General features: G+C 30.0%; 1 protein-coding gene across 5 annotated transcripts in view; it reads right to left on the minus strand.

Annotated features, from left to right (window-relative positions):
- Positions 1–634: 634 nt before the first annotated feature.
- Positions 635–18,133, minus strand: part of LOC111639654 (FERM and PDZ domain-containing protein 4-like) — a 169,350-nt gene continuing 151,851 nt past the window's right edge. For 3 of the 5 annotated variants that reach the window (XM_023385572.1, XM_023385584.1, XM_023385578.1), the window contains 10 exons: positions 17,921–18,040; positions 17,709–17,845; positions 16,836–17,055; positions 15,904–15,981; positions 15,705–15,809; positions 15,487–15,619; positions 10,964–11,091; positions 7,156–8,167; positions 3,249–4,534; positions 640–2,944 (listed from right to left, as the gene is read on the minus strand). In XM_023385572.1, the coding sequence (XP_023241340.1) occupies positions 2,003–2,944; positions 3,249–4,534; positions 7,156–8,167; positions 10,964–11,091; positions 15,487–15,619; positions 15,705–15,809; positions 15,904–15,981; positions 16,836–17,055; positions 17,709–17,845; positions 17,921–18,040 (4,161 nt within the window). In that variant the 3' untranslated portion in view covers positions 640–2,002. Of the gene's footprint in view, positions 2,945–3,248; positions 4,535–7,155; positions 8,168–10,963; positions 11,092–15,486; positions 15,620–15,704; positions 15,810–15,903; positions 15,982–16,835; positions 17,056–17,708; positions 17,846–17,920; positions 18,041–18,133 lie in introns of all 5 variants that reach the window. The other 2 variants (XM_023385599.1, XM_023385591.1) reach the window with 1 other exon arrangement.

The raw sequence follows: 18,133 nt of genomic DNA on the forward strand, positions 1-18,133 counted from the left end.
GGATAAACTGTATAACAGATGGTAAAAAATGAAATCTGTCGCTTGTAATCAAGCATCCAATTGGACTAAAATGGATTCCCTACCGTCAAATATACTATAAACTACCGAACTGTAACTAAATATTGTTCGACGACCCTCGGCAGAACTGTCACATCTAAAGGCCCGCTGTTCATATTCCACTTTTAAGGTGTCCCGCCCATTTCGGTCCGTCACCAAGATTCAGTTCCGACTCTACTTAGTAATAATCTAGTACCATACTACCAGACCGCCTCGAGCCTAAGATACACCGAACTCCCGATTATCCATGCTGATTAGTATGTGGGTGTGCACAGAAAACACGGACAATCCAAAATAGCCCTCTAAGTGTATATAAAAAGAAACTATTCCAGAGGTTTTAAATGGACTACAGTAAATAGAGTTCAACTTTATTATAATGTGATGAAGTGCAAGACCCAAGTTTCATGAGCTGAAATGTATATTTAGTCAATGCTACTTCGTTTGTTACGCCGTCCACGAACAAAACACTGACGATGCACGGATAATTGAGAGTTTGGCGTATACCGCAGCTTCGTATTTATGTACCCGCGGTGTTTAATATTATTTTGTCTTAACTTTTCCTTTCAAATAATAGGACAGTACTTTGCAATTTAAATTAATAATATTTTATTCGGAAATTATTAAAAAAAAACAAAGAAAAGAAATGACATATAGAATATATCTGCTTGATAGACTTACCTATATTTCCAGAAATACGCAAATAGCCTTACTTTATATCGGTAAATAACTGTCATAATTTGCAGGAGGTACAAAATGATATATTTATATATACATATACATACCGAATATCTTAATAATAAATACATCTTGTTTAATTTCATCATTCTTCTGATACATTTATTTACAGCATACGATAGATAAACTAATGTCTACAATCATTGCAGTTTTTTACATATTTAAAAAATCCTAAATAAATGCTGCCTTCAAAGATGAAATATTTAACATTTATTTAAATAAAAAACATAGGCACATAAGTTAAATTTTCCATATCAAATCTTCAAATGCAATATAATTATTTGCATACACAGAGATATCAAAATAATTAAAAACAGAACAGAAAAAGAAGGATGCATTCGGTTAATATTGTTTCCATACCAGAGAGATTCTAACTAAAATTTGCTTTATAATTTAAATAAGTTACGAAGAAGAAAATTCCGGTAGTAACTGCGTGGAGGTGCAATTAAAAAAATCTAATTAAATCTATATAAATAATTGGTCCGAATGTAACTTTTTTAAGACTTTCGTTCTTATTAAAACTACATATTGTAATGAATTACGAGAACTTCTAACCCTGAAAATTATATATTTTTACAGGAATTGAGTTATTAACCAAATTAGAAAATTATATATATGGAATTTTGAACATTATTAAACTATAGGAAATATATATTATCGATTAGCTATTTTAATGTAAAAACCCTAGAATATAATCTTTTCTTTCGGATCTTACCATTTAAAGAATCGAAATTAATGTTTAGAATCTTTTTAAAAATATTCCTTTGCTGGTGTAATGTAAATCATTTTAATTAATACAATTCATTATCTGATAATATATATAATAATAAATTCTTTTGTTTTAGAAATGAATAACTATTGTTGTTAGATTAAAGTATGAGTTAACATTTGAAACAAAAATCTGAAGATACGAGTTATAAGATTCTTTGGTGTCTCAAATATCTGATGCTCGGTATATAAAAAAAAAAAGATAAGAGAACTTAAAATACTATTAATATTGTAGATTACTTTTTAAAGATATTTGTAGAATCTTACGATGCATAATTAAATTACAAAAAACTTGTTAACGATTGTTTGATAAATAACTATCAATGACTTTACATTTTGGTCTTGAAAGTTACAATAATTTTCCACATTCAATACGGCACCACAAAATTTGAAGTTCTTATAGGCAGTAACTGGGAGCACTTTAGCGAATTGTTTGGGTAGGTCATACGGCCGAGAGCGATCTGAGTGTTCTCATCAGGGACGTCAGGGCGGTGGCCAACGACGTCGCCTGGTGCATCAGCGTGCCCATCTGCGGATTAGTAATCCCTCTTCCTATGGTGTGTTGAGCGGCTATGACCATTTGAGAATACGCTAGCGCCACTCCTTTTAATCTGTCTAGAAGTGCCGACATTTGTACGGTCGACGTCATATGACTTAGCACCGACTCGCTGATGTTAAAAATGCGATTCATCAAAGAAATACAAGACACCATGTTTTCTATCAGCCCGTCCGACGATTCCATGGCACTCTTGACGAAAAATTTCGAAGCCGTAACAAACTGTCTAGATTCGGCGATTAATGTATCTTTGGCAGTTATGAACTTATCCATGTCTACTTCCGTCTGATGATGGTTCATGTATTGTTTTAGGTTTTGTAACTGAGTAAACATAACCGATATTTCGTTATGTACTTTTTGGAAAGATTCGTCCGTGCAAGATTTTAAATTGTCGTTCGACGTCTTCCTGTTGTAAGCCTCGCTTAGCAACAGATGATTTTTTTCTCGACAATTACTTTTCACCTCCAGAATGCGATCGTTATGGTTGAACTTTTTCTCGCCGTATTCCCTTTTGTGCTGATGTATTTCCTGTCTGAGAAAGGTGTAGGTCATGTCGCCGTCCACGCTTTTGTATATTTTTAAAGAATTATTACTAAGTCCATTGATGAGTTTGGGAGTAATTTTTGCAGAAGACAGTTTTCCCGTACTCATTCTCTGATAACTCCTCGTAAGTCTGGGCGAATTGTTGGGACTGACTCCGGGACTATGTCTTCGTAGATTATAATTCATTGTCGTCAGTCTTCCTCCGACATTGGAGGATTCAGATAACTTCTTTGATCCGCTGGCAGAACCGTGATTATCTTTAGTCAGAGACCTTCTAAATCGACTCTAGAATAATAAATTACAAATCCATGCTGATACAAATCATTATATTTCTATTTAAAAAAATCGCTCAAAATATTTTATTTTATCAAAGGCATGGGATTAGAATTAATCTAATAATTTACTATATATTTTATATAAATCATTAAACATTAGCATGGAATTCCATTATATTATTAATACCATACGATGTCTCATTGACATATTTTTTATTTACTGTAATAAAATATATTTATCGACAATTGACGTCTTCGGAATAAATTAACCCATTTATCTTACAAAATAAAAAACCTGCAGATTACAAATTTACCTGCAATAGGGGAGATGTTGGCGGTAAAGGTGGTTTCAATATTCCTGAAAGTTCGTTATGCTGATTGGGAAGTTGAGTAATGTGAGCCTTTGAATCTGATATGCTATTCCATGACATGGATCGTGATATTAATACTGATTGCGGGGTCTGCGGATTGACTTTAATGTCGTCCGAACTTCGCTTTTCTGTCTGATCTTCGTCCACTGCGTGATTGTTAACTATCCTTTTAGTTCTCGGCGGTACTTGAGGTTTGTTGTCTTCGGACGAAACAGAACTGACTGATGACTTAGTGATTTGATGGTCGTTGTTACAAACACAATTTCCGTTTGAACTCTTCCAACTCTGCTTCGAGTTTAAAACGGGAGATGATGTACTGCTATATACACTGAACTGATGAACGGTTTTGTCCGTTAACCGAATGCTTGAGCTGTTTGTTTCCGTACCGGATATTCCGGAAAAGTCGACGTTAACGTATCTGTTTAATTCGCTATCGAAATCGTGTAAACATTTTTCGATATCGTCCTGTAAAACAGTTTCTCCGTACGATGTTAAAGAAGAGGTCAACGTATTATACCCTGAGGAATCGCCACCACGAGTTTCACTATCACTTATTGCATTTAATGTTTCACTCGATAAGTAATCTGGATTAATTACTGGAAGATTGTGATCAAAATTGCATATTTTATCCGAATATTTTAATTCTCGAGTCCAGTTATCCTGAATTCCCACGTAAAACTGAGATATATCACGAGGGTTCTCTTGAAGATCGTCTTCGGATTTAAGTTCTCCGCAACAATGACCGTTCTTGCAATTTTTTCCGTCCGTGTTGTCGATCATTCTGCGAATATCGTCGGCGGCCTGTCGGAATCTTGCCAAAACTTCGTTCTGTTCTTCGGTACTGGGGCTGGAGGATGGAGGCGGCGGTATAATGTATGCCGAAATATCGTCTTGATGTTCGTCGTAGGAAATGGGCTCGCCAGAACTATCGGTCGGAGGTGGCGGTACCGTAACACTAGCGATGAAAGTGTCGATGTCATCGTCCTGATTCAGACACAACACGGACGACACCGGTATTGCTTCTGTCGAATGAGATAATTCTGGAAGACTGTCGGCATCATTCGACGGTATTGCTTGTATGGATGTACTGGTTATTGAAGATATTGATTCCGCTATGGAGTTAGCTTGCATTTCTGACAGTGTATCGCACAAGTGATCTAATTCGGCAACTACTCTAGCAGAATCTATCATTGGTTTAACTTTGGCTTCTTCTGTTGACGTCTCGGAATCTAGGAGGAGAAAAAAAATATCGATGTAATTATATCCGTGGAAATTTAAATTCTGAAAAATAAGTAATTACGGCTTAAAATGTGTGCGCGCGCCAAAGTTTGACTTGCACTAACAATATTTAATTTATTTTGATCAGAAAAAAAACAAGTGAAATTGACATCATGTAACACCAGACAATTTCTCTTGGTGTATTGCATGCTGCCATAAGTTTTCAACCCTGACACAGATGATTCAACGGTATAAAGAAATATTATTTGAGAAAATATTATGTTTTGCATCCTGATAACATTTAATTTATTGTTACAAGACATTTTAATTTTTCATACATAGTGTCTTTTCATATTAATTTTCATTTCCAGTTAAATATCAATTAATAAATTTAAAAAGTATTTTTGAAATGTTTTATGATCCCTATTTAGAAGCATATCTTGTTCTTTAAAATGTATTTGCGAGAAGCTTTTCTATTATTTCTTATGGTAGAATTTTGTATCTTGTTTCTGCATAAACCTATTCATCCTACCTATGTTAACCAAGTAACATTAAAGTGCTACAAAGTAGCACCCAATGATTCTAAATCGAATAAAATGAAAGCGTTGATTACTGTAGTTCCTTTTATCTCAATGACTAATGCATAGTGGCATATAACTTGCAGAAAAAGGTTTATTTTCGTGAGTATTAGAGTTCCTACTCTAGTACTCACAGAAATAAACTTCTGTTTAATCCATGCTAATATATACTCCTCATGCCTCATGAAAAACCTTTGAAAACATGACACTTACCAGGATGCAGTTACAAACATACCTCTATAATAAACTGTTAATTATTTCATTTAAACTACAGATTGCAAATTAGTTTTTAATTATAAGGTTTACAGTATCATTAATTAACCATCTCCCTCTGGAATAATTTTTATACTGTTTTTAATTTTTTTTTGGTGTTTTTTTAGGCACAGTCTTTAAGTTTTGATGTGGAAAGGAACTCTTATACTAAATGGGATTTATTCATTCTGTGTATGTGACCAAACTACCAAGACTGCACAGATGTACAATTGGTTATAGATGATTGATTTAGGCAAAACTTCCCGATATTCTCATTCTTTAGACAGTGCAGGAGGGTTACACCCAGTTTTTCTCTCAGGAATTGCATCATAAAACCTCTAATTTGTTTTCATCCAACTTGAGGATAGTAAAGATTTCATCACTGTATAATAGTACAGGTAGAAACAGAACCCTATAAAGGTGCATCTTTGCTTTAAGTGAAACAACAGCAAACATCAGCTTTTCAACAAAGCAAAAGCAACTGCCTCTAATTGTCTATTATGGAAGGGTGTTGTAAAAAACTCGTGTAAATTTGTGGCATCCAAAACAGCTAGACCAAGCAAGATAATGGGACACGAAGTGTTTTTAACTTAATTCTCTAATGATAGGTGGTGCAGCCAAACAGTTTTCAAGTTTAATTAACTTATTTTAATCATTTTTAATTTGTAAATGGCAATAACTGGTACAGTTGCCCTAGAAAGACAGATATAGCAAATTTTTGTTTAACTTTCTGTCAACATTCTCCATTTCTTCATGCAAGTGCTAAACTTAAAATATATTTATAATTTTGTTCTTTCCGTTCACTTGAAAAACAACTCATTCTAAATTTTATAAAGTAATAATTTTAATTATTAGATCTTTTATTTTGGACTGTGCATGTAAGGTTTTGTAGGTATCCATCACTATTCTTTTAGTTGTTCCATATGATATATGTTCATAAAACACTAAAACTAACTACTTGCTTTTCTAATATTATTTAATTATACGTGTTTTGTATTCCTATTTTTATTCAAATAGTTATATTGAAACAAAAAACAAGCGTTCTATAAAATTGCAAAGTTTGTAAGTAAGGTTAATAGAGCAACACTTCTTGCATTTATCAGAAACTAAACTGGACATTATAAAACTGAGTGCATTAGGTGGGAAAAAACCATGTTTGAAACAATTACTACTAAATGATAGTAAGTGGGTAAACAAGTGTAATGTATTGTATTAAGTACATTGGAGGATCAGACTAACAATAAGTGGTTATTCTGTGTAAAAATGTACTTTTTAGGTTAGTTTTTGACTTACAGAAAAACTTGCCAAACAACCTGTTTAGCAAGTAGAGATATTTGGAGATTAATATGGATAAAAATCTAAAAAAGAAAATTCTTTTTCAGATTTTTAATCAATACATTGTCTAAATGTGGAGTTCTATAAAAGCTCTTCCTGAAATATTGTATTAATACAAGTTTCTACTCTCATTATACATGGTCAATGACTACCTTGTTTTATAAAAATTAAAATTTGTGTAATTTCTAGATGTTGGCAGTAGAAAGACTATACTTAATGATGAATTCATTTCCCAATTTATATTGTTTTTTTAATCTTTCTTATGTCATAAGGAAATTTTTACTTTAAAAATTCTAAGTAGCCAATAACTACACCATTTACCCTATTTGATGTATAATAACTGTATAAAATATTTTATTGCACCAGAAACGTCATCCACTAGCATTCTGAAACTAAGATTATTCTTTTGATATCTTTTTGTTAATCTTAAAACATAATATTAGAAAATGATAATTAAAAATAATTACCTAATTTTGAGGTTAATGTTTCATAAATAGGAGATTCTTCTTTAACAGTGAAATTACTTAATATTCCTATTTTTGTTAGCCTGTCCAATTTCTCCTTCAATGAATTACTGTCCAGGAATGGAGTGGGTGGATGATCCAAATGGTATGGAACGCCGTCCAGGCCGGAGTCGGGAGTAATCGGCGGCGGAATCATAGTTAAATCGATTATGTCCGGATCTAAGTACAATGTTCCTTCGGCAAATGGTAATTGGAGATCGTTGCAGGATTGTAACTGGCGTAACATATCTATAATATGATGATTTGTTGTATCTATACCAGGAAGCAAATCTGGGCTGTGAAGTCCAAAACTGGAACCTCGTCTCCTAGAATGGGAATGTGCCTCGATAGAATTTCTCAACGGAGTAGAATGATGTAAGGGACTGTCGTTAGAAGTGCTTTCTGCGTCACTTTCCGATGGAGATATTTCTTCATTTTCAACCATATTTCTTACTTCAGAAATATTTATTCCAGTCTGTATAGAGTCGTCATCTATCTGGGTTAAAAGCAGAAGAGAATCGGCAGCTTTCAATTGAGACTGTACTTCGACGTTTTCGATTTCTTCACGTCGTTCGCTTTCTAACTCCTCCGAATCTTTTAATTCGTCTTTGTCATCAGATAAATATATTTCGGCATCATTAACAATTTTATTCATTTCGGATATACGTCTGATGACTTCGTCGTTTTTAGCTTCAAACAAATTGAGATCGATGTCATCGTTTGTATCCTCTAACGAATCTAGAGTTGCTAAATTTCTGTAATCGGTCTCCGTATCCAATACGTCTAATTTTGTTCCGGAATCTATTTTATCACTTTGTTTACTAGAATCATAGGAATTCTTACTGAGCAAAATGGATGTATTATTCATTTCTGGTCTTGAAATACATTGTGTCTCATTCATATTATGATCAACCGAGCTAGAACTGATAATGCATTGATCCCTAGAATTATTGCGAGAGAGTTGGCGTTCTTGTTGCTGAAAAATAAATAAAATAAAGTTAATAAAATGTATATTTATATGTTAAAAGAAACAGTTTCTAAATTATATTTTTAATAATTATTAATCTGAAAATTTTTTTATGTTAAAAACAGTTAGTTAATATTTGAAATAAGGAATATAGAGCCAGATCTGTGTGCAGGTACATGTTTTTCTTTAAATATTGTGATGTCAAAACCTCAATATAAATGCTATTTTGGACCAAGTAGATCAAATTACAGTTGTCTGGTAATGTATATTTTGTACACATTTTATGAATTTTATTGCAGATTTGATTAAGACAAAGTTTTTAAAGCACTTACTTACAAATCATGCAAACAAGACTAAGTGCTATTTTTTAAATTGATGTACAGTTTGTTTCCGTTATCTGTGCAGTGAACCATTCTTGTGCATGTACAGTTAATGTGAAAAATATCACTCTGCCATCCAATTACAGATGAGCACACAAAATTTAAATATATTCTTTTAAAGGCTTAAAAACAAATGCTGTATTTCATGAAAAATCTTTCAATTGGATTAAAATTTAAAGATGACATGACATATCCCAGGAGTTTCTTCATTTAGAATAAGAGAGACTTACACAAAAAAATATATAAATTCTTTAGTCTTTTCTTCCCTGGTTCACAGACCAATTCAGAAGTAACAGTTAAGATTTTTATTTCTTCAAGCCAATTAAGACAGCAAAAAAATAGAATAATAAAAATTACCACAAAGTTAAAACATGATCAAAACACCGATCTTTTATTAGAGGCTACAGTGCTTTCACAATTAAAATTATTGGAAATGTTATAAGAAATCATGTCCATGTATTTAATTTGAGTAAGATAAGATTGTTAAATTCCTGTTTATGGAGCATGCATAGAAAAGATTCTATTATATCGAATTCAGTTCAACCAACGATAAGAGTAAAACAGCAGAAAATGCCTGTATGTGCTGACATTTAAAATAGTGACTTCTTTATTACTGCAACAATGATATAGTGTGTAATAGACTCACTATATCATTGTAGCAGTAATTAAGTGAATATAAGATTTTTTATAAGGATTATATTTAGTTTATTATTTTGTTAATTGTTTTTGCCAATAGATGGTGCTACGTGTAAATCAGCAAACTGAATGTAGATAGAAATATGTATTGGATTTCAGTAAATCAATTACATCCCACCCCAAAATATATGATATTATCTAAGTTAGAAGTTTATGAATGTAACTGCTGAGTTTCGTAGCAATTGGTCAAATGGCGTAGGAATGTACAGTACAATGAACAAAAATATATAATAAATGAGGATTTTATTTACTGATTATTAATAATAATAATAATAATGAAGTATTTCATTTTTATTTTCTAACCAAAAGAATTGAAAACTCATAATTAGTAATTTCAACTTGTAAAGGGAAAGCTTTTCAAATAACATGGTAAAAGCTATGGAAACGTCATTCATTGTTATTTATACTTTTGAGAATTGAGCAATATGCACAGAAGACTCTAGGACCAAGGAGTACCAATATGCTCCCTGGTTATCTTATATTAACCTTACTTGTCTAGATTTTTACATCAGCTTTTCAAAATTGTTTAACAGAACATGAAAAAAATAATAATTTTTAGTCAGTTTATCGGTCCAAGAATTATCCAAGTTAGAGTGTGGTACAATACTAAAAGGAGGAATAGAAAAAGTATAAAATCATAATTTACATAATTTCTAGTGAAAGTAAGAAATGTAATGGTTTTGTGCTCCATACTTTAAACTGATATTTCTTGGAATGCACATCAAATTTTTCTGCTTTTTTCTGTTTGTATAAGATTGCATTATGTCATGTGACTTCTATGACAAAAGTATTATTATATTTAGTTTCATTTTAAAATAACAGTGCATTGATATTAATGAGGCATTGCAGCATGCATCTTAAGCATTCTCCTGGATATGTTCCTGTCAAAATCCGAGTTAATTTCTTTCAAACTCTATAAAATCTTAAACAAGATTTTCAAATTATAGCATAAATTTTCTCTCTTTAGAAATAATTAAGTATTTGTATGATTCATTTTGCACCACAGAAATTTTAAATATTTGCTTTGTATAGAATGTTTTACAGTAGGATGTCCAAACTTTTGGCTTCATTGGGCCAAAAAAATTGTCTTGGGCCACATAAACTATAAAACTACATGGAAAATCTTTCTCATGTCACCTTTACATTCTAGGCCAAAACAAACAACGAAATAATTTATGTAGCCAAAAAAGTAGCCAATGAACTAAACTAAAAAACAAGGGTAGCCCACTTTGATGCAAAGTAGCCAAATCTTTTTATTTGAGATACAGTACATAATATGCATTTAATTTATGGGGACAGCCATCTTAACTTCTGTCTTCAGCATTGACACTACAGTGGCTAACTTAAAGCCAAAATAGCTTAACTGTATTGGACAGCCCTGTGCTACAGAATATTTAACACTTGATATGTTTTGCTTTCTGACATTTTCTGGGTCATTTACAAGGTTTTATGCACTGTAAATGAGCCAGCAACATAAAAACTCAAATTAATGTCCAAATGATTTCAAAAATGCATTGTAGTTTTAAGTATTCTTATAATGAAAATGTTTGTTTCTATAACTACTAATTTCTATAATGTAATTAAAATTCTTTGTAAAACTTGGCACCATGATTATTGCTTCTTACAGGAACTGAAATCTTTTAAAATATTAAGCAATTAAAAAAAAAACAAAAAACACTATTATTAAACTTTATATGTAATAAATAAATTAAAAATATTCAATTCTTACTTCAGATGACATGTACGGAGGTGGCGGCACCGTTAAATCGACCGAATGTAACTTAGGCGGAGAGTCTTGAACCGACGGATAACTCCAAGGGGCCTCTCTAACGGTATGTCGATTGTGATAACACGGCACTGTAAACAAGTAAAATTTTCATTTACTTAAGTCAATTCGTCTTTAAAAAAAATAATCGACTAATCTACATCAAACGTAAAAAAAAATTTACTATTTATGCTTATAAATCTAAAGACAGACAATTATTACTCGGTTCCGACGGAATTTTTTAAAATCACTATTCGGCCGATAAGTTATTATTAAAAAGCAATGCAAATCAGAATCAATACCACATACCCGAAGAGCGGACAGACATGTCCGAACTTTGTTCAGCTGTGTAAAAGAGTCATCCAATAAATAAAAAAGTATTAAATATAAGGATACAAAGAAATTTTCTTTTGAATTTTAAAATATGTTAAATATTCAAGTTCATTTAATTAAAATTTCTAATAATGAATTAATTCTAAAAGTAATATAGATTTTATAGACATTTAAAATTATTTAGAATCCATTCGTTACAGAATTTAAGTTAGGAAAGTTAAGAAAGAAAAATGTACTTAATAATTATTTCATCATTAGCCGCTGGTTATTAATACTAATAAACAATAAAAGTAATTAATGTTATTGATTCTATTAAATGTTTTCTTAATGTATTTCAAATATAGCTTTATAAAAAAAAACTGACTGCATTTGGTGACTTAAAAAACAACAAGATAATGTATATACATGTATGTGTATATTTGTATGTATATATCTTGTTTTTTAAAGCAGATATTGCCATTGATTACAAAGATCATGCATTGTATTACATTATTTGTAATGCTAGTTTCAATTATTACAGCTCTCTCTCATCTAATTCCAGAGAAAATTGTAATGATATACAGTATTGCATACAACATATAGGGTGTTTCAAAAACATACAGACAAACTTCTGGGAGTTATTAGGACATCAAAACAATCACTTTTTGTTAGTAAACCCATGTCTGCAAATGAACTGTTTTGGCAATAGAATATATCCCAGTGTGGAGGGGTGTGTATAAGTACAACAGACACAGAACCAATTTCTAGTGCATATAATATAAAAAACAAACACTACAATAAAATTAGTTTTAATTTTAAGCCAATTTGCAATGACAGCCAGTGAGAATCCAACCTGTTATGTTATGATTAATAAAAAATACCCACATCCTAATTTTTTTATGAAGGTTTTTGAAAATCTTCAAACTGATGATAGTTTTTACTCTCAACCTAAATGAATAACAAATGAAACTTAAATACCAAGGTTGGCAAAGTTTCATTTGTTATTCATTTAGGTATTTGAAATTCTTTTAAAAGAAAAATTATTGTCCATTTGAAGAACTGGCTTGGATGAGAAGCTGCAACTCTTTTACAAGGAGAGGTACCCCAATTGCTGTCAAGATCTGGCAAGAGTCATGGCCACTAGTACACATGTAAAGCCATTCCAGAAATACTCTGTAGAGTGAGAATCCATAAACTGAAAATGCAATCTCTGGAATGGAATGCATGCTCACCATTTTGAGCACCTGCTGTAAATTTTAACAACTTGCTCCATTGCCAAAATGGCTCATTTGGAACACGAGTTCATTAACAAAAACTTATAAAGGACACCAAAATAATAATTCCCCAAAGTAATAAGTTTGTTGGTGTGTTTTTGAAACACACTTGTAATAATGTTGAAATTATACAATTTCTCACTGCACAGTAACTTTTTGGACACACTGTATTAATCCTAAAAATAAGCATGAAAATAATTAAATTTCCCATAATTTTACTATACAAAGTGATAAATTTGTAATACAAATTTGCTATATTCAAACAAAAATAACAAAGTCCACTGTTTTATAAACAGTGATAATTTTACTGCTTAGTTCAGGAAACCAAATTACCCAAATAAAAAATAATTTTTTAAAAGTGCAAGTAATTATGAAGGAATGCAATCTTTGTATAGTCTACTAATTATGAATTCAAATTAATATATAATATACCAAGTATTGAAATAATAAAATGTTAATGTAACATTTTATTAAGAGAGATTCAAGTTTTCTAATTGCATTAACTTGAAAAACTAAAATTTTAATTATATAATCATTCCCGAACAAATGTATTTGATTGAAATTTTAATTTAAATATTAAGAGAGATTCAAAAGTTTGCCATCTATAAACTAATAGAAATTCAAACCCTAAATGCTGATATATTGTTTCTGCCAGAATATATCAGCATTGTGTTAAAGAGTAATGCTAAATTAAAAAATTGAATAGAATTCTTAATAAATGACAAAAATTTTGAAGGGGTAAACAGGAATGCACGAAGATATTTTTAATTTTTCATAAAATTCTTTCTTCCAAGTTTTAGAAATCTGTAATTTTAGATTAATCCAGATGTTGTACATATTTTTCTTTATAAACAAATCAACAAAAAGAAATCATGATAAATCGGTTTATAAAACACAAAATAAAGTGATGATGGTACAATTGTGGTTCTGTGAGAACCACAATTTTATCAACTTAAATTCATTTATTGATCAATGCTGCCAATTCATCAAATATAAATCTTCGTAATTTTTATTTTTCTATTAATTGCAATTTCTGACAATTTTTACATATTTGAAATTTAATTAAAATATGTTTATTCCTTTTTAAAAAGTCTATTCATACTCAGAAATATAATAATCAATTATATTGAAATTGATTAATTATTAATATTTGCATATTAATTATTTTCTTGTTTTAATGATGTTTATCACAAGGATCGAGAAAACCTTGTAATTGACACCAGTTAGGACACGTCATTCCTATCCTAACTCGCAATAAGAGTTGTAAAATAAATCTAAGAAGAAGGGCTAATTATCAATGAGTGGGGAGAATAACAGGTAAGTTGATAGGTGTCAATTGAAGGAATAGACAAATTGAGTAACAAAAATTTAAACAAAAATAAAATTTAATGTATTTATATATATCGTATAAAGAAATTGACTTAAGTATAAACAAACTAAATAAGCTAAAAATACATTAAAATTAACCCTAGATGAGAGAGAGTTTACAATAATATTTAATAATACCTCTATTGATAATTCCAATCTTGAACTTTTATAACAATACGTTGATTAGGTGGAAATTAAGTAGCAAGAGGAGACCAGGCACAAAATTATAGCTCTTTAGAAACTGAGATCCTAAATTCAGATTCTCACAATAACCAAGGATTTAAAGTGTTATAATTTTCCACTAAGTACACTATTTAAAAATTAATCTATCAAACAAATATAGAATGTCTTCTTTCTGCCTACAGGGCAGAAAGTTTTTCTATTTAACTCAAATATTTTCTTAATCTTATGTGAGATTATTATGCTAATGTTTATATTATCAATTAGTGCATAGATAGTGTTTTTAAATCTCTAATATGTATACAGGACAGACAAGATTAATTAGCAACTTCACACTTCACTTGCAAATTGACATACAAGAGTTGTAAGTTTAATAGTTTAGACTTTTCAGTTGTAAATTTTTTTTAATCACCACTCTATAAATTAAATATCTTTTATTCTAATAACTTAATTTTGTATTTTTATTCAATAAAGAATTCTCTCTGTTTATCTTATGAAATTTAATAGATTAATATATACATTGTGTAGGCTTAACACTAGAAATAATGACTATAAGGATTTCTATTTATGATTGGATTATTCTATTATCATCAGAAATGTTTTCAAACCCATCCCAGCTCATCGTCTGCTAATTTAAAAAGAATTATGGATTCTATCTTCGAGCTTGTTTCTTACAAACATATCAATTAGCCAGATTAAAGATTAATAAAATATTATTGTATGTTTTAGATAAAAGACGTGAAACTTAGTCTTAATACCGACATTTCATAATTACAACAAAAAGAAAACATTTCTGTTTGTGTTGCTAATTATTATCTTAACTTAATGTAATAAAAGGAGTAGGATAAGTTTGTCTTCAAATATTTTGTATTTCTCAAAATAAAAAAAATTATTAATATATTTAACAGTTTAATCTTGCTCTTATTCCATGAAATCTCAAAATTAGTATACAGGTTAAAGTTTACATACAATGAAGAAAAGATTGAAAAAGATATATGAAATTAATCAGTTTTAATGTTAAGTCGCTATTATTTTACACGTTTTCACATAGACAAAATGAAAAGAAACCCTAGAATAGTGCATAAAGAAACATACACACACACACAAACAATATTTTAAAATATTTAAAAATTTAATGAGTGCCTGAAATTTGATGTTATTTTTTTGAAATAAATAATTTAGTTTAAAAATGTTTTAATTAGAATAATGAATTATCAATTTAGTCTTTAAATTTTCTGTCAGATTTACCAGTACCATGTATTGATCTAGATAAACTGAAAACACTAATTATTAAGAATTATTGATCAGAGTATTTCAGGTTTTAAGCTGTAGTTGATGATAATGCAAACTGACCTGTCTCGGTTCTCCAAGAATCTTCGGCTTCTCTTTCGACAGATAATTCTCTACCTGTAAGAAGCCTGTAATATCCCTTTAACATAAGAATTAATTCCTCAACTTCTTTATCCTCAAGGCTGAAACAAAGATTCTAAAAAAAATTTTCACAAAAATCATTATATTTTTCGAAATCACTATTACAATGTAAATCATTAAAAAAACCGTAAATAAAATACCTCTGCTTCTGGATCTTTCATGAATATCTCAATACAGTATGACATTTCATCTTCCTTTGTTACCTGAACTGATGACATATCTTCAATTTGTACTAATGTATAAGGCTGTAAATAATGAAAAATGCAATTTTATGGCAAGTTAAATAAAACCTTTTTTTAATGTTTGTATATTTTAAAAATGATAATTAAATGTAATTACCATGTTGCCCCTGAGATATGCTATTTGACTAATACCGTATTTTGGACTAATTAACAGAGCAGTATCACTTGAAGAATCCTAAGTACAAAAGAAAATTCTGTCATATTTAACCATTACACTACTTTTAAAAATATATAAGTAGGGATGGGAACCCATCCCTACTTGTTTAGAAATTATTATTATTTAAATCTTAATGAAAAAACATTTATTTCAACTTTTAATACAGGACACATCTTTTTTCTCCCAAATGCTACAATTGATGGTTGATCTTTATAGATTGAGTGGAGTGCAAAGAAAAATAAGTGACACAACTGTATCATTGTCATCATTAAAAACTCTATGTGCTGTGAAATAGGGCATTATGCAGCCACCATATTATATACATTCTCAGTAAAGCTATATGGGATACTGCAGTATATTGTTGTGACTAACTAGTCAAGATACTATACATATATAGGAATAATTACATAATAAATTTAAATGTATTAATTAAAACTTTAATGTAAAAAACTGTTTGTACATCAAAATATTTTAAATTCAGTTCCTGGCAAAACTGGTTATATGGTAAACTTATGTCTGATGATGCATTTGGTTTGTACACAACAAACATGAGATCAGTATTGTCTTACCTTACAAGCTTCACTCCATATATGAACTAAATTATGATTATTTGATCATTTATTTGGAAAATGGGAAATTTTCAGTCATTAATGAACTATGCAAAGTCAAAATTTAGATCTTTCTTTCATTCCTAATCCTAATTTTTCTTGCTAATTGGCTTTTAACAATTACAATATGGATGAATAAAGTCAAAAATATCAATACAAACATAAAACAATTGTTTCTGTACCCAATTCAAAGTTAGATAATTTTTGTTAAATTTACTTTATTTACTAATGTTAATTAAGAAATATTATCATCCTTTACTATACCTTTAGACTTGTCGAAAAACATTTTGCACCATAACTTGGCAATTCACTGATAATTTTCAAATAATGGAGTTTTGCTTGAAGAGCTGTAAGTTGTTTTTGTCCAGGAGCACAAAGTGACTGATTTTGTTTGAGGAAGTGACTAAGAAGTTTTCTCAATTCTTTTCTTTTCATAGTTTCGAGTAATGAAAACGGAACAAATCGATCTAATCCACATTCTCTTCTAAATAAATGAAAATATGATTTTATTCCTTATTTCTAAATTTTACACTACAGTAGCTCCCGCAAACTTGACTTAATGTGGATGGAGAAGGTGATGATTTACTGAAAATGATGAGTTTTATGGCATAGTGACAATATTATTCTAAATAGTAGAATTTTCGTAAAAGGTACTATATGTACAAATTCATATACTTAGTCACTGTTCATATATACATAATATTTCTATCTGTAGTTAAATTTTAATTTAAAAATCTATTGGCTATTCAGTGGCTACTTTAGAGTTAGTAACATTCATGTTGTGGTATCTGGAAAAAGGACTATATTCTTTGTTAATACATAGCATCAATTCTATTATCTAGTGTCACAGGTGGTGAATGATAATTCATTTAATCCTAGTGTTGTTATACAGATAAAAATAAATACATGTAATCTAATTTTTTTGACAACATGACAAGTTTTACAGAATGTTGAGTTATTTAAAGTCAAGTTTCTGGGTCTCTACTGTATTATAATTAAGACTTTTTTTTCAATTTTAAGATGAATATCACTTATGATTGTGTATTTGATAAGTGCAAGTTAATATAAACATTTACAAATATAACATTCTTCAACTCTAGCATATTTATAAATTTACAAAAATTAAAAATTAATTACTCAATTGCTTTAATTGTTAGTTTTCCCTGAAATCCACTGCTGAGTGCATGCTGTTGGATATGGAGTGCTGAGAGCCTCAAAGCAACATCATACTTGAGTTCGGGGGCAAATCTTTCTTGTACAACATCATTACAACACTAAACAAAGAAGTTAACAACATCAATATAATTCATTCTGAAGAGAAGAATTCCAATTTAATAATTATTGTTTACCTGAACATAAAGATACTCAAAAGCACCCGGATCTTTTTGCAAGAGATCGTAAGCATCTTTAGGAACGAACGTTACCCGAAAAAGACATCTTAAATGATGAGCACCCGGTCGGGCTGCAATCTGAAAATTAAATTAGTAAGTATTACATTATAATTAGAACAACAAACTAAAGTGCAATATAATAATTAAATTTATTTTTAACCTTTTCAAGAA

This window comes from Centruroides sculpturatus, unplaced genomic scaffold, assembly GCF_000671375.1.
Source record: "Centruroides sculpturatus isolate CEXI.00-Female unplaced genomic scaffold, Cexi_2.0 scaffold212, whole genome shotgun sequence".
In the NCBI taxonomy this organism is placed as follows: domain Eukaryota; kingdom Metazoa; phylum Arthropoda; class Arachnida; order Scorpiones; family Buthidae; genus Centruroides; species Centruroides sculpturatus.